The sequence below is a fragment of the Lolium rigidum genome, chromosome 7 (genome assembly GCF_022539505.1).
Source record: "Lolium rigidum isolate FL_2022 chromosome 7, APGP_CSIRO_Lrig_0.1, whole genome shotgun sequence".
NCBI classification, from domain to species: domain Eukaryota; kingdom Viridiplantae; phylum Streptophyta; class Magnoliopsida; order Poales; family Poaceae; genus Lolium; species Lolium rigidum.
The window spans coordinates 160,632,455-160,650,279 of NC_061514.1; the positions used below are offsets into that span (position 1 = coordinate 160,632,455).

The 17,825-nt window shown below is 45.3% G+C and overlaps 1 protein-coding gene across 1 annotated transcript; it reads left to right on the forward strand.

Moving 5' to 3' along the window:
- The first annotated feature begins 10,560 nt into the window (after positions 1–10,560).
- Positions 10,561–14,638, forward strand: LOC124675648 (3-oxoacyl-[acyl-carrier-protein] reductase 4). The gene is made up of 11 exons (XM_047211709.1): positions 10,561–10,741; positions 11,354–11,496; positions 11,646–11,699; positions 12,462–12,542; positions 12,643–12,688; positions 12,775–12,869; positions 12,959–12,991; positions 13,780–13,914; positions 13,994–14,087; positions 14,261–14,343; positions 14,442–14,638. Exons 1-11 carry the CDS (start codon positions 10,576–10,578, stop codon positions 14,472–14,474), a joined length of 963 nt encoding a protein of 320 aa, XP_047067665.1. The 5' UTR covers positions 10,561–10,575; the 3' UTR covers positions 14,475–14,638.
- Positions 14,639–17,825: the final 3,187 nt, after the last annotated feature.

Here is a 17,825-nt window from a genome sequence, read left to right on the forward strand (position 1 = left end):
TGCCCCGGCTCTGAGGAAGGAAGTGACTCGGCTTAGTTGGTTTCAGCGTCACATCCTTTGCATGAACGTTGAGATTCACAAGGAGAACTATGCAGCTAGCCGTGAGCGTTCTGAGATCAAGCATACTCGAGCGGTTATTCTACACAAGCTCGGTGGTGATCAAGGTCCCCCGCCTCAGCCTCCCAGCTCACCCGGGTTACACTAGGTGGCACTCCGCACAGAGTTCCATGGAGTGATCTTGATGATTGCCTTCAAAGGTCCAACACCTCTCGTCGCTCTCCGGATGCTCCTGACACTGATGAAGAGGAAGAAGAAGAAGAAGAGGTGCCAGAGTCTGATGATGATTATGCCTCCGAGTGATTGCCATGGGACGTGTAGCATCGCGCTTGTCCCCTTTTTGGCGTCTCGATGCCAAAGGGGGAGAAGTGTTCTATTAGGATTCTCCGGGATTTGCATGGTTTGGGCACAAGCATATGCGTTTATCATTCTTATGTTGCTTGTGTTCCCCTTTTAGTTGAACTATTTGGTTTGTTTGTGTGCCGTTCAAAACTATGTGCTATGTGGTGTGAGACATTGTTATGGTTTTCGGATTTCTATTTGTTGAGATCAAGGATATTACATTGTGTGTGATGCTATATCTCCGCATTATATATCTACACATGGGTATGATTTCTTGCTTCCTATCTCAACTTCATATGTGTCAATGTCTTTTGTTAGAGCTCATGTTGGATATCTTTTATGTTGAGGCACCATACTCCTATGTGTTGTGTATTTGTATTCAAATGCAAATTACTTATATGCACACATGTAGGGGGAGTGCCTCTATGTCTTGCCTTCATGCTTGTCTCTATTTGTGATTCCTTGGCAAATCCGTATATTGTCATCAAACACCAAAAGGGGGAGATTGAAAGAACATCTCTTGCATTTTGTTTTGTGTGTTTGATGTCAATATATGTGATACACTAATGTTTGATTAAGTGGTACAGGGATTACATAGTTTCATATTTGCGTGTGTTGGATTTGGTCGGTCTGTCAAAAGTTAACAGGAAAAGCTTGGCCAGGCCGGATAATCCGGGCCGGATATTCTTGAAATATCCGGCCCCCGATTTTGGCTAAGTCTTCGAGGAAAAGCAGCTCAAGTAGGGGGCCGGACATTTGGCCGGATAATGTCCCGTATTGTACCAGGGCCGGATTATCCGGGCCGGATATTTTGGAAATATCCGGCCCCCTCGTTTTTGGCTAAGGACTGGAGGAAATGTGAATCACTACATGGGCCGGATAATTGGCCGGACAATGTCACACTTTTGTCCTGTAGGCCGGATTATCCGGGGGGGCGGATTATCCGGCCCTACTTACACCGGATTATCCGGCCCCCCGGAAGCATCAACGGCTCAATTTCGAGAGGGGTATAAATACCCCCTTCTTCTACCTTGGTTGCTTGCTCAATCATTACACAAGAAATCTGTCAAGCCACCTCCATTAGAGCCACCTCAAGAAAGTCAAGATTTGCAAGATCTCCTTCCTCCCCCAACCAAAGCTCTTGATCTTTGGGGATTCGAAGGAGAAGACACCGATCTACATCCTCACCGAAGCGTTCTTCATTTCCCCTCTCTTGTTTGAGGGATCTCATGCTAGTGTTCCTATTTGGTTCCCTAGTTGATTTGTTGTTGATGTATTGTTGTTGATTGTTGTATTGTTACAGATTTGGGAGCCTCCAATTTGGTTGTGGATGTGTGCCCCAAGAACTTTGTAAAGGCCCGGTTTCCGCCTCGAGGAAATCCCTTAGTGGAAGTGGGCTAGGCCTTCGTGGCGTTGCTCACAGGAGATCGGAGTGAAGCCTTCGTGGCTGTTGGTTTGGCTTGCGTAGCAACCACACTCCTCCAAACGTAGACGTACCTTCTTGCAAAGGAAGGGAACTACGGGAATCATCTCCGTGTCATCGCGTGCTACACTCTCGGTTACCTCTATCCCACTCTATCTCCTATTGCGTAGCTATACCTTGCTTAGTTGATATCCTTGTCATATAGGTAAATTCACATAGTTGCATATCTAGAGAATTTACCTTTCGTGTCAAGCCTAAATTGAAAAAGAACTAAAAATTGGTTAGCACCTATTCACCCCCCCCCCTCTAGGTGCGGCATACGATCCTTTCAACCACCCCGAGAACTACACGCGGTGGAACTCCTACTTCCTCCGGCGGTGGGAGCGGGAGCTGGCGGCCTACAACGGCCCGCCGCCTCCGCCTCCGCGCAACAACGCCGCGGGCCGCCGACGGTGGTGGAGCGCGCCGGAAAGGACGCTGGCGAACGTCCTCGCGCACATCGAGGGCGGCAACTTCCCGGTGCTCACGATGCCCCCTCCATCGGCATCGAGGGCATCGGCGAGCCGCCGTCGGGGAAACGTCTGGCAGCCACGGCGCATGGCTGCCAGCTCGTCGTCTTCCGGATCGGCGTCGAGGTCATCCTTGGCGCCGGTGAAGAGGGAGGAGGCGACGTCGCCTTCGACGCCGGTGCGCGTCAAGAAGGAGCCGGCGTCTCCGCCGACGACCAGAGGGCGCAGCAGCGGCGCCCTCGTCATCCGCGAACAGCCTTCCGCGCCGCAGAGCGGCCGGAAGAAGACGAAGAAGAGGCCGCCGCAAGCTAGCTCGCCGAGGAGGAGGCGAAGCGCGCGGAGGACGCCGCGATGGCGGAGGCGATCGCCAGGTCGCTGCATGACATGGAGGAGGAGAAGCGCGTGGACGACGCCGCACTGGACTGGGCCGAGCGCGACCGGGAGCGCGAGGAGGCGGAGCAGCAGCGGCGGCTGCCGGACCCGGCCGCCGCACGCCAACTCGCCGCCCGCGCCGCTCCAACCGCCAATGACGATGTCGCGCGGTACCGCCGTCCTGCGACACCTCCATCCGGCGTCGATGTCCCCGTCGTCGACCTCGAGTCCTCCGATGACGACTGGTACAAGCCATCCCCGGGGTGGGGAGACGCCGGCCGTGGCAGCGAGCAGCCAGGCCGCGCAGCCGAAGGCCAACGACGACGGCTCCGACGACGACGGCGGCGACTACACGGTGTTCTACCGCCATTTCGGCATGTAGAGCGCCGTGTTTTAAAATTAGCGTTTGAATTCCCTAGCCGAATTCGAAATATAGTTGAATTCGGCCTCTATGTATGAACTCCGCCCGTAATATAATAAATATCATTAAATTTAGTCTATATTCACCCGTTTTTAGCCGTAGTTTGTCAAGTTTCCGTTTTTTAAATTCGCATCGTCGACTTCGCCTGGGCACGCGGCTGGGAAACTACTACTCCCCACGCCAAATCTTCCTCCAATCCGGACGAAAATTTCGCCGGATTTGGGCGTGGGGAGCGCCAACGAGTGGGGATGCTCTTAGAGCTTTCACTCTCCTTGATCATAGTATATCATCCTTCTCTCTTGACCCTTGAAAACTTCCTTCACACCAAACTCGAAACAAACTCATTAGAGGGTTAGTGCATAATCAAAAACTCACATGTTCAGAGGTGACACAATCATTCTTAACACTTCTGGACATTGCCCAAAGCTACTGGAAGTCAATGGAACAAAGAAATCCATCCCACATAGCAAAAGAAGCAATGCGAAATAAAAGGCAGAATCTGTCAAAACAGAACAGTCCGTAAAGACGAATTTTAAAAGGGCACCAGACTTGCTCAAATGAAAATGCTCAAATTGAATGAAAGTTGCGTACATATCTGAGGATCACTCACGTAAATTGGCATAATTTTCTGAGTTACCTACAGAGAATTTTGCCCAGATTCGTGACAGCAAAGAAATCTGTTTCTGCGCAGTAATCCAAATCTAGTATCAACCTTTCTATCAACGACTTTACTTGGCACAACAAAACACAAAACTAAGATAAGGAGAGGTTGCTACAGTAGTAAACAACTTCTAAGACACAAATATAAAACAAAGTACTGTAGCAAAATAACACATGGGTTATCTCCCAAGAAGTTCTTTCTTTATAGCCGTTAAGATGGGCTCAGCAGTTTTGATGATGCACTCGCAAGAAATAGTATTTGAAGCAAAAGAGAGCATCAAGAGGCAAATTCAAAACACATTTAAGTCTAACATGCTTCCTATGAAGAGGCATCTTGTACACAAATGAATTCATGAAGAACAAAGTGACAAGCATAAGAGGATAAAATACGAGTGACTTCAAGATTCTCAACATAAAGAGGGGAAACTTAATATTATTAAGATGCATATAACCATATTTCCTCTCTCATAATAACTTTCAGTAGCATCATTGATGAAATCCACAATATACCCATCACTTAAAACATTCTTATCATGGTTCATATGCATAGAAGTATCATTAAATTTGGCATAAGAAGAGTTATTCTCATTAATAGTAATTGGAGCAAGATTATTATCAAGAATTTGAACATGGTAAACAAGTTGCATACTAAGGGAATTGTTTTTGGTAATCCAATCATAACTATGACAAGTTTCATAAGGATAGTTATAACCTATATCATAGCATTCTTTATAATAATCATCAAAGGTCGGAGGCACAGTGTCATCATAAGAAATAGAATAGTTATCTTTCACAGTTGGTTTATCTGTGTCCATACCATCATTGTTATTAGAAGGAGATGTATCAAACACATAATGATCAGTAGGAAAAGGATTTTCAAACACCTCTTCCCCAAGCTTAGAGTTTTCTATATCATTACGGGAGGAAGCATGGATAGCACTGATACTATGGCAATTATTATCATCATTTTCAGAATTAGTTTCCCAGAGATTTGCAATATCAAAAGTAGTGTGCTCATTCAAATCATGATCGCTAATGTATGTAAAGGGCATAGGAAGATCATCGTATTCAGATTCATTATCATAATAATCATTAGGAGCAACATACTTACGGTTACCTAGCGTTATCTCATTCACGCGGGGATATGCCGTTACCTCTTTCTCTTTATTCTCCTTCTTCTCATTCTTCTTCTTCTTCGTTCCCTTCTTCTTCTTCTTCTTCTTCTCCTTCTTCTCCTCGTTCCCTTCTTTAGGAGGAAGAGGCTTGAAGGGTGGCTTGTCCGCATAACCTGATTTACTTTCAGAAACAATAGAAGAAACTTGGGAGGATTCCTCCTTTTCATTAATTAGTTCAAAACACACAAGTGGTCCTATCATAATTTGTCAAGGTTTCATCTTCTAAAATATTTTGTATGTAAGTATTTGTATAGCTATTATCAATGCAATAAGAAAAACACCCATGCAGGACATCATCAATATCAAGATCATTAATATCTAACAAAGAAATTTTCCTTGATAACTCTTCACACCACAAAAATAAAGTGAGTTCATCATGCTGATTAGGAGTAATTTCATCATCACAATACAAATTTGCAGCACTCATTGGGTTCAAATTATCATTGGTGGAGCATTGAAAATTAAAATGACCCACTTCATGGCAAACTTCACAAATAAAAGGATAGAGGGCACAAACTTTTTTACCAAGATCATCTAGAGCCCTAACCCACTTTCTAGTTTTTTCATTAATACGATGGATACAATATTCATCTTTGATTTGATTAATTCCACAAGGTCTATGCATTCCACAAAAATTAACATGCTTATAGGAAATAGCATTCTTAGGAGTTTGAGCATGCTTATTGCAATCATTAACAACAATTTCATCCTTCATGCAAGCGTCTTTAAAAGGTTCATGATACTTATCAAAATTCTTTTTAGGCAATTCAAAATGAGAAGCAAAGGCTTTATAAAGATTTGCAAGCAACTTGAGAGTCAAGACCATAAGTAGCACTCATATCTCGAAATTTATCGAGTATCCATAAAAGCTTCAATGCATTCATAATCATAATTTATACCCGACTCTTCACCTTTGTTGTTCTCCCATCCTTCAAGCGTTCTCCTCAATCCGATCAAGAAGATCCCACCTAGCTTCAACCTCCTTGCTTGTGAAAGATCCCTCCGAACGGGCATCCGGATAGTCCTTGTGTTGTCCCGAAAGCCTCGCATAAAAATTGTTAACAATAACATTACGGGGAGCTCATGAATGGGACATTTGAGCATTAGTGACTTCAATCTCCCCCACGCTTGAGAAATACTCTCTCCATCACGAGGATAAAAGTTATAAATGTAATTCCTATCAATATGCACTTCATGAGGAGGATAAAATTTAGAATAAAAGAGAGGTACAATTTCCTCCCAACCAAGAGAATGACTATTCTTCAACAATTTATACCAATGCGCCGCTTTACCAGACAGCGAAAAAGAGAATAGCTTCTTCCTCACTTCATCCATAGAGATACCTCGCACACTTGAATAACCCGCATAATTCATGCAAAAACAAGTAAATGATCTCCGGGATGGACAGTTCCATCCCCTTCATAGCGGTTATCAATAACACGTTCAATAATTTTCATGGGTATCTTGAAAGCAATGACTTGCAGTAGGTGGATTTAAAATATCACAAGCATCATTAGAGTTATCGCATATGGGAGATAAAGCATTATCGAACAAATTTTCTCCCCTAAGGATGGGAAGCTAAAAAGATCACGTAAACTAGCTTCCCCAAGCTTAGACTTATCCATAGCATTAGCAAGTGATTGCGTTCATACTAATAACATTGCTACTAGCATGCAATTGAGGCTCCATAGGTTCTTTAATTTTCGCATCACACAATTCATGTCTTAACTTAGGAAATAAATTAAAAAGCTCACAGTTGTATTCCATTATGCCTTACTAGTGTAAACAAGAAACAAAAAGATGCAATTGCAGGATCTAAAGGAAATAGCTTCGAGCACACACACAACGGCAACAGAAAAGTACTTTACCTGGGACCGGAGTATGAGTGCCTTTTACCTTTCCTCCCCGGTAACGGCGCCAGAAAATAGCTTGATGTCTACGGGTGCTTCTATTCTTGTAGACAGTTGTTGGGCCTCCAAGAGCGAGAGGTTTGTAGAACAGCAGCAAGTTTCCCTTAAGTGGATCACCCAAGGTTTATCGAACTCAGGGAGGAAGAGGTCAAAGATATCCCTCTCGAGCAACCCTGCGATCACAATGCAAGAAGTCTCTTGTGTCCCCAACACACCTAATAGGTGCACTAGTTCGGCAAAGAGATAGTGAGATGCAAGTAATATGGATGCGTACGAGTGGTAGTAGCAATCTGAATAGAATATGGCAGCGAGTAAACATGCAACAAAACAGTAAACAAACGGAGATTCGATGCTTGGAAGCAAGGCCCAGGGATCCTGCTTTCACTAGTGGACACTCTCAACAATGATCACATAATAGGACTACTCTACACCCTCTTGTTGGATGATGAACACCACTAACTGTGTAGGATTACACGAACCCTCAATGCCGGAGTTAACAAGCTCCACGAGTATTCAATGTTCATATTTAAATAACCTTAGAGTGTAAGATAGATCAACACAATCACACCAAGAACTAACATAGCATGCACACTGTCACCATCACACTATGAAGGAGGCATAAATCACATCAATTCTTATCATAGCAATAGTTAACTTCATAATCTACAAGAGATTACAATCATAACCCACACCAAGTACTACACGATGCACACACTATCACCATTACACCGTGTAGGAGGAATAGACTACTTTAATAACATCACTAGAGTAGCACATAGATGATATTCAACTAGATCACATAAAGAGAGAGATGAACCACATAGCTACAGCGGAGCCCTCAGCCCCGGGGTGAATTACTCCCTCCTCATCATGGAGGCAGCGATGGCGGTGGAGACGGCGGTGGAGATGACTCCGGGGCAATTCCCCGTCCGGCAGGGTGCTGGAACAGAGACTTCTGTCCCCCGAATTGGAGTTTCGCGATGTGGCGGCGCCCCTGGAGTCTTTCTGGAGTTTTCGTCAAGAGGTACTGCGTTTTTAGGTCGAAAGGGGTTATATATGCGAAGAGGCGGCGCAGGAGGGCTGACAGGGTGGCCTCACCCTAGGCCGGCGCGGCCAGGGTCTGGCCCGCGCCGCCTTATGGTGTGGTGGCCCCCTGGCCCCTCTCCGACTCTTCTTCGGTGTTCTGGAGCCTTCCGGGAAAAATAGGAGGTTTGGCGTTGATTTCGTCCAATTCCGAGAATATTGCCCGAACAGCCTTTCTGGAACCAAAAACAACAGAAAACAGCAACTGGCCTTTCGGCATCTCGTCAATAGGTTAGTTCCGGAAAACGCATAATAATGACATAAAGTGTGAACAAAACATGTCGGTATTGTCATAAAACAATCATGGAACATCAGAAATTATAAATACGTTGGAAACGTATCACATAGTCGCTGAGAACATCCCCACTGGTGGCCCCCAAATAGGCGCTGACAACTAGGGATGGCAATGGGGACCGTTTACCCGAAACCCGACGGGGCTTTCCTCTATTAGGGGCCGGGTCTGGTATATAATTTATCCCCATGGAGGTATTAGCGGCAAGATATGCTCCCCATCGGGGAGAGCGGGGCGGGGGGGGGGTATTCCAGCAGTCCCCAGACCCGGACCCCGTGGAGCCCCGTATGTATGGGTCATATCCCACAAATTTAGCTTGCCCTACTTAATTTCAGCTAAGCACGCATTTACGCCCATCACTAATGCTTGCTTTCCTTCTGCTAATCAAATACTGGTAGAAGAATAAAGAAGATATACTTCAGATATTGAAAGAACAATGGAGAAGATGTTGGTCCTCTGCTTGTGCCGATGGTCCGGATTCTAGAATAAATTATTTTGCTACTCTTAAAGTTAAATTGTGTGTCACGCCCTTCGGTGGTGTCGTTGTGTGAACTATGTGAGTCAAACATAAGTACTCAGTTATGTCTTATGTGTGTCAGTGTGTGCTGCTGTGACTTTGCACGTATTAAGTTATTTTTGAACTTGAATTTTTGAGATATTTTCATGATTCGTCTACTGTTTGTGATGGGGATGGGGAACCCGTGGGTCTGCTATAACCGGTGGGTGATGGGGATGGGGAAAAATAGTCCCCAAGGTGGGGAATGGGGATGGGGACGGGGGAATTTCACAAACGCGGGGACGGGGAAGAAAAGGCAGTCCCCGCGCGGGGGCAGACCCGTTGCCATTCCTACTGACAACCGCGCCGTCACTCGATTATGGGGGACGCCGTCACGCCTTCCTCCGTTTGGGGAATACAAATAGTAAACTAGCTCCGGTGTGAACTGGTGCAAGCGCTCGCCATCGGCGCCGCTTCCACCGGCCTCGTAGTTGTGCGCTATGGTTCGAGACAGCTGTGGCTAGGGTTGGGCGGAGACGGCGGTGGCTAGGTTTGGGCGGAGACGGTGGTGTCGACGGGGGTTTTAAATTAGCCGCATCGGCCATTACACGTATTTATTAACGCAACCGACACCATGTCTCGCTGACTGACGGACCCGCAGACGTTTTCCTACGTGGCTCGAGGCGCCGACGTGCCCATTCGGAACCCCGCGCAGTGGAACCGGCACGAGGCTGCCAGCGATTTTATTGGGCTCGAAACGGCGCCAGCGCTTTATTAGGCGTGCCGGTGTGACTTCAATTTTGCCGCTAGCCCCCATATCGGTGTTGGGGCGCTATTTGACTCGCGGGTGGAGATGCTCTGATCTCCCTTGCTACAGTCTCAAGCTCAATCCCTGAGCCTGATGTCGGTAGCCTATCTAATCAATCTCACGTAGAGCTCACCTTGGTGAAATTTCTACACGAGTTGGTTGCTACCGCTAGTCCGCTACTACCGGCGGGAGAACTTACTTTTCCGGCTATCGTATGAACAATGTCGTCCGCTTTTTTTGTTTTGTTTCCATGGATCTCTCCGACGAAGTAGCGGAAGCATGAAATGCTATTCACGAATGAGCATTGCTATCTGATTCCTACAAAAGAAATAGGGGAAGCTAACTTTTGTCACACTCCGCCCAAGCAGCAAAGAGATAAGACAAAGTGTGATCGCAAAAAAGATAAATAAGGCAAAGTAAAAAAAAATGATTATTTGCCAGGTTGGGCCTACCAGAAAGAGAGAGCTGGGCCGATACTTACCCAAACCCAAAATCGTGTTTACCACCCGTTGCCTCTCGAGTAGCAGTGCAGCCGGATCGTACGATTATCGGACGATGTTTGTCGTATGTATAGCAGGACTCATGCTAATTTTAGTCTGATCGTACCAAATTATCGGACGAATCCGATCGTACATATAGCAGTGCTCATAGGAGTATCTCGGATAAAAATGTGGCAGGCCCAGTATGCGGCGCCGTTTCGACACATGCTCCTACTTTGTGGAGGCCTAGGTGGCCCAGAAATGGCCCTGCAACTGCAAGCAGGCCCTCCGTTACCGCTCCGTGTGACCCTACATGACGGTGACGGAGGCGAGCCGTCCATCATCATTCTTCATCATCGGTTAGCTCGTCCTCCCTCCTCGTGCGCTCCGCCTCGATCGCGACGCGCCCTTGCTGTTTGTTGAGCTTCCAAAGCCCGCCCCCCCGCCGCCCGCCGCCGCTGCTACAAATACCAGCCTCCTCCTCGCACGCCACGCTGCCCCCTCTGGCTTCCCGCCTCTCCGCCGCATCCAAACCCCTCCGGTCCCTCATGGCCGCCGCCGCCGCCGCCGCAGCCGCCGTCTCGTCCCCGGCGGTCGCCGCCCCCTCGCAGCGCGCGGCGCGACGCGGGTTCGTCACCTTCGCCGGGGCCGCCGCACGCCCGGCCGCGCTCCGATCCGACCGCCTCGGCGCCGCCGCACGCGGCCTATCTTCCGGTAACATCCCTCTCCCGTTGGTTGTTCGTCGTGCTGGTTCGGTTAGAGCGCCTGGATTCCGAGATCTAGCTGCTGTAGGGTGGCGCTGTTAGCAGTCTACCGTCGCGGTGTAGTTTCTTTGTTTGCTCGTGAAATCTGCGGGATCTAATGTGACATATCCTAACAGTAGTAGTACACTACTGGCTACTGCTGTACATTGTCACGGTAGTAGTACACTACTGGCTACTGCTGTGCATTGTCATCTTTATAAATTGTACATCGACTGTACCGTCCGCTTAAATTTCGTGAAAAAAAAATGCTACTCTTGTACACTAAGCTCAGGCTTGAAAATTACAGTATCGAGCATGTAAATGGAGAGGCTCTTACACAAGAGCATGCAAAACGGAGGCTCTTGCACCATTACATAAGCGACTGCTAAAGTAGATGTTCGTTTTAAGCACCTGTATAACTTTGTTAAGCATTGGAGGTGGCAACACTTTAATACAGTGTGTAACGAAATGGCAAAGGTCACGTCGAGCACCTTGCATTGTAGAGGCTGTCGGTCAGAAATTCAGGGCTAAATTCTGTTTTTGGGGTGTACTTTTTTGTAGTACTAAACGATGCTTTCTGTAGGTGTGCGCACCCATGTTGCTGCTGTTGAACAAGTAGTTGTGCAGGCTACTGCCGAGCTGGAAGGTCCAGTTGTCGTTGTTACAGGTGCTTCCAGAGGGATTGGCAAGGCCGTTGCATTAGCTCTTGGAAAAGCTGGCTGCAAGGTGAGCTACTTATCTGCATGAAATATTCATTAGCTCTTTGGAGTCTGTTTCTTTCTGCGTGTGCCCGTTTTTTTTTCCTTTTTTTTTTGGGTGCTGTTTATTTCTGGAAGATGTAAACCCCGGGAACCTGACTCTGACTTTACCTGCAGGTCCTAGTGAACTATGCACGGTCCTCCAAAGAGGCTGAAGAAGTCTCCAAAGAGGTGAGCTGGTTGATTATAACATGATATTTGTAGATATATGTTGTTTGTTATTATTTTGCCGGTTGTCAGTTCACATCATACAGTTACAAGAAGAGGACAATACAAAGACAGTCTGTAATGGTGCATTTCCATAAATAGTATTAACTAATTGTTTTGATCGCCACTAGATCGCAAATATACGCTTTGCAGAGATTTTGTTAGCAACATTGGATATTTTAGTCTGCACTGTTCTTTCATGGTTAGCCTTGTACAGGAATGAGTAAACTGTTATCATTTCTGACATCCAATCTCAATAAGCTACAACACACTGCATTCGTGTTGCCATTTATGATCAAGTAGACAGCACCTTTGTCTTATGTTTCAGAAGTCATCAATGTAATGTGAATTGTGTTACTCTATCTGGCATTAGCTTTGGTAATTTCATCAGTGCATTGTAGCTTTGTGTTTTAGACTATTTACATAGTAACAATACTAGTTTACAAAGGCTGAAGAAAGGAAATATAACTTTCTGATGTTGTTGATACAACAATATCACCACATCTCCTTTTTGTAGAATGAAAAAATATTGTTATTTGAGTTCACATTACTGGGGATACTTATCTACCTAGAAATATATTGGTACCATTATGCAAAAACATTGTTAGTTTCTGGTGAGGCATTTAGTTTACTTTTTATTTTGTGAATCACTGTTTTTTAAGTTTTTTCCTGCTTAGCCTAGATGCTCAAGCATTCATATGTTCATAATATAATGACATTTTGCAGATTGAAGCATCTGGTGGTCAGGCTATTACCTTTGGGGGGGATGTTTCAAAAGAAGATGATGTAGAAGCTATGATGAAAGCAGTAAGTGCAGTTTGTTTATGGAAGGAAAATAGTTTTTTTTCACCTATATATCGATCAGATTATGTGAACTTGGTTATGATTCGTGTATGGATTCAACCAGGCTATTGATAAATGGGGAACCATTGACATCCTGGTAAATAATGCAGGTAGGTGCTGACACTAGTTTGCACCATTTTTTAGCTTCATGTTCTGTTGATTTATTACTGCACGTGAAATAACTTTTTGTAATCAGGGATAACGCGAGACACATTGTTGATGAGGATGAAGAAATCTCAGTGGCAAGATGTAATTGACCTTAATCTTACTGGTGTTTTCTTATGTACACAGGTAGGTTTCCGTCCCTTCATTGTTCTTTTTTTTTTGGCAAATTTGCAACTCGAATGTTTGTGTATCTTACAGCTACACATTTTTTACAGGCTGCCACTAAAATAATGATGAAGAAGAAAAAGGTAAAAGAAATGTTGCATTCCTTGAATTGGTTTGCTTAATAACTTATTGGAGTTTAATTTATTAGGTATGCATTAGCTACTGGTCCTATTTAAACTTATACTGCGATTACATATGGTATCCTTCTTCCATTCATAAAAGATGAACTTTTTACTTTGCGCAGTCTCCAGTATGCAACTTTTCCCTTTCTATATGACTATGTAAGCAATAGATTACAAAAAGAATACATTGTCACATATAATGGTACCATTGCCACCTATATAACCTAAATAGTTTTTTAATAGTTTTCAAAGATAGATTAGTTTGACTGCATGCTTTATAAAGTGTCATCTATTTTATAGAACAAAGGGAGTATGACAAAGGTATGTTATGTAGCATAGTAATTTAATAATAGCTATCTACTACCCTTGCGTTCTGTCAGGTTTCATAATAGCTAGAGTCTCCATCGACTTGCAGACCCCTCTCCTTAGTTACAAGCTTCAGGATTCAGGATTCTCCACTTCCTAGCTGAAGGACAAAAAAATGCCTCTTACATTGATTTAATTGTGTTTCTGAAATTACATAGAGCTGAAAGTGAAAAATTTACAAGGCCTTACCATGTTACTAGTTCATAAGCATTACCATGAGCGGTGTAGGCCTGCAAAGAGACCTACAATTGCAAAGTGCTAGTTGTTTGTTTCATTTAGGATACTATTTGCCTTGCTCTGACATAAAATAAGCTCTGTTCACAAATCACCTGGTCATATTTGCTGTTATTGGCTATAAGATGCTTATTTATGTTTGAATGCAGGGAAGAGTTATTAACATAGCGTCAGTTGTTGGTCTTACTGGCAATGCTGGCCAAGCTAATTACAGTGCTGCCAAGGCTGGGGTCATTGGCTTCACGAAAACAGTTGCTAGGGAATATGCAAGCAGGAATATTAATGTGCACCCTCTGTCTTTTCATTGTTAGCTCACAAAACTTAAATCCATAGTCCAACTTCTGAACAGTTCTGAATACTCAGGTGAATGCAATCGCACCTGGATTCATCGCATCAGACATGACGGCTGAACTTGGACCGGAAATTGAGAAGAAAATCTTGTCGACTATACCCTTGGGTATGCATTATTCATTTCTACACTATCATTTGACAGATCCTAGGTGTAACGGAAAAAAAACTGTTCAGGAAAACTGCGCATTACTATAATGTCATGCGTATCTGTGCTTATCTGCACTATATCTACCAAGTGAATGTTTTCAGTTGGCACTAATTCTTCGTTCAACTTCACAGGGAGATATGGCCAGCCAGAGGAAGTTGCTGGGTTGGTTGAGTTCCTGGCCCTGAATCCTGCTGCCAGCTACATCACCGGACAGGTTCGTGTAACTTTTGACAACTGTTTGTTCCTTTTAGTTATCTGAGCTTTATAGGTTAGTTATTGAACTATCTCTCCGGCCACAACCATCATTTGCAGGTGCTTACCATTGATGGCGGGATGGTGATGTAAAGCGGTTGAGCAACCTTGGTGGAGGTTGATATTTGCTCCACCTAGCGTCATGTTTTATGTATTGTGCACCGAACAATTTTGGCTTTAGATTTAGTTTCTCTTTCGTGCTTTGTAATCCAATGCGGAATAAATCATGTGGAGGAAGTTTAGATCTGTGCTCTGTCTCCAGCGGTTTTTCTTAAACTGTGTTCCATCGATCCTATTTCAATTTGCCAGAGATAGAAGGGAACATGCGTTATCTCAAAGCAAGATGTTTAGCTCCAAGTTGAATTAAATGCCAGTGCACACTTTTTACATCCAATCCAAGAAGGGAACATGCGTTATCTCAAAGCAAGATGTTTAGCTCCAAGTTGAATTAAATGCCAGTGCACACTTTTTACATCCAATCCAAGAAGGGAACATGCGTTATCTCAAAGCAAGATGTTTAGCTCCAAGTTGAATTAAATACCAGTGCACACTTTTTACATCCAATCCAAGAAGGGTCTACCCTCTGCTGATTCCCGTCACTAGAACTGTAGACTACTTCCGGCCACGAGGGAGGGAGGGAGGGAGGGAGAGGTCGGTTGGATCGGACCGGTCTGGTTCAACAAGACCAGGTGGTTGACCTAACCAGATACTACATATCTGAAGGATTACAAATACTATTTTGGGTGATTTTTAAAAATATGAATGATTAATGAAAATTCGAAGTAGCTTTAAAGAGTACATTTTTATTTTTTAAATATTCGAAAGAACAGGAAAATCATTTAACGTGGTTTTATAAATATTGGAATATAATTGTCATCTTATAAGATTGTGAAAAAATACCATTCATTTAAATTTAGGATTAAAGAATTTTAAATGAATGATTAAAACCCTAAAAAGGAGTCTTAGTGAACTCTTGGGTAATACACACAAAACAAGGAGCAACACAACTTGAAGTTCACACTCTTGCGAGTGCTACTCTCCGTTGGAGCGATGTGGAGGTTCCAAAGCACTCCAGATGCAACAAATGCCTCACTTATTCTCCTCTTGGCTTCCCACCAAAAGGGAAATCCTCGCTTGACCGGGTCAGTCTGGCCTGCCAGACTTGTACGGGCTGGCCGGTGACATGGGGGTGACTTAGTAGGTCCACACGATTGGCGTCCCTGGTATGGATCCAGGAAGAAGCCCATGAATTCCATAATAAAACAGAGGACTTGGAAGCATCCAAAGTCCAGGAACCAGACATGAAGAGCAAGTAAAGACCCATCAAGTAGCCGACATTGACGTAGGCTTATCTATGTCATTGTAACCGATCCGGATTGGACTCTGGGACCCAGTCTCTCATATAAAGGCTGGGAGGATTCAACGGGGAGGGAGAGATCAACTCGTAGCATAATCATTGTAACCCTAGATTGATTCTGGTAATCTGGCGACTTTGTTCTCCTCCATCAATAACATCAGACTCCCTTGTTTGTCTGATAAGCTGACGAAATAACCACCTCAACTCTTTACCTGAAACCCAAGTACATTACCATGGACGTTGCCGAGGTCACCCCTCGTCAATTGGCGCTGTCTGCGGGAACTAGGCGCTGGAGTCATGAATTCAAAGGCTCCTCCTTCACCAAGCAACAACTCGACGATCATCGGTGGCCATATCCGTTTTGGCTCCATCGATTTTCTTCCACACCACCCGCCCTTCTCACGGTGTTCGACAACCTCTGATGGGTGATGGTTCTGATGATCAGAAGTGTCAACTTTCGGGTCGGGTCACGAGGTACTCTACGCCTCTCGGATCCGATATGTTTGTCTCCGTCGGTGGCGAGCTCTACACCAGCTGCAACGTCGACATCCTCTGCCCGCTCCCCAAGCGAGGCAAACTCGACCCCAACCACCATGAACAACTGCGATTTTGCCACAAGTTGGGGGATCTCGCCAATTTTTTTGACGATGTCTCCTCTGGCTATGAAAGAGGGATGCCATCGGCTTCAGCACTTCAAGATGTAGACTCGATGGATGTCATCGACAACGAACTCGATGACACCATCGACTCTAGGATCAGTAAAGTTGACTCGTACCCTGATTTTTGCAGTAATAACTTCCACAAAGCACGTCAATAGGTATGCGCAATCATCGCGGGTGCATCCGAAGCATCATAAGAATACAATTCCCTTAGCACCCCTTGGTGAACCCTGAATGCATCGCCATGAACAGAGGTAGGGGCGATTTATCCCACCCGAAGGCAATCGCAGCGAGGATCGTGAAGCCGAAGGCAACCCTAGGGGAAATCGTGAAACTAGTGGCCCACGCAACGAAAATCGGATCCAAGTTCGGATCCTGCAAGAAGCCTGGGACAAGGCGAGGCAAGCCATGAGCGGCGCGGTTCCTATGGCAGCAAACACAACTTGAGAAGAGCTTATGTCATACCAGTACCTACTCCATCGACATAAGCGTTAATTGATAAAGATGAAGCGACAACTCGACGAGCAAAAGAGATAAGCTGATGAGTCGAGTCTTCGATGGGCGCAGTTAAGTTCTACATGAAACACAAGTGCCAGAGTAGGTGGACGACCGAGGAGGGCCGGCTCTCGGTTGAGTGCCATCCCCGAAACAAAAGGAAAAATTTGGTGAGAGATCTTAATCTGTCCTTCATGTCAGTGGACTAAAGGGGAAACATAAAACCCAACAAGCAGACATTTTAGAAGCTCAAACCTACATGCTCGTCACTCAAGGAGCAACCAATGATCCGTGGGTGGCTATGCATCGTTCCACCCTCGTGAGCCTTGTCTCCGTGGCACTCAAGCCAGAGGAGGCCACCGACGCGTCCAGGCATGGAGGAGGAGGTTGCAGGAGCGTAGAGGGAGGAGGCGGTGGTGGCGCTCCAGGAGGAGGGCCACAACGGGTAGAGGGAGCGAGATGAGGATGGTGGGGGGAATGAGGAGAGGGGGTAGGGGTCTGGTAGGGGTAGGTGGCCTGCTACAGTCTTTTGCGAGGCGAGCTCAACCTGGGCGACTTGCGAAGCTCAATTAGAGCTTCTCATCCCGATCTGGTTGAGAGACTTTTTCTGGGTACGAACTCAGCAGTGCCGAGCTAGACCGACCTAGGCTAACAAACGACAAATAGTGTTTTTTTAAATCACATATATATATATATATATATATATATATATATATATATATATATATATATATTAATACCACCAGCAAGCCGCCTCATTAAAAACCTTCCAGCCCCCTTAGGTACCCTGGAAGGAAAAGAGTGCGTAAGAAACTTGCTGGCTCCCAGTTACAAGAGAATTACATCGTTCAGGATCTTGTCCAGGAGGAAACTAGGGGGTTCATCGACCCAAATACAAGAACTAGAATTAATAATACTATAGCGAGCTAATTC

Coding starts and splice junctions, on each gene's coding strand:
- LOC124675648 (XM_047211709.1), top strand. CDS start 10,576: ATGGCCGCCGCCGCCGCCGCCGCAGCCGCCGTCTCGTCCCCGGCGGTC. Junction 10,742..11,353: donor CGCACGCGGCCTATCTTCCG/GTAACATCCCTC, acceptor TGCTTTCTGTAG/GTGTGCGCACCCATGTTGCT. Junction 14,088..14,260: donor CTTGTCGACTATACCCTTGG/GTATGCATTATT, acceptor TCAACTTCACAG/GGAGATATGGCCAGCCAGAG.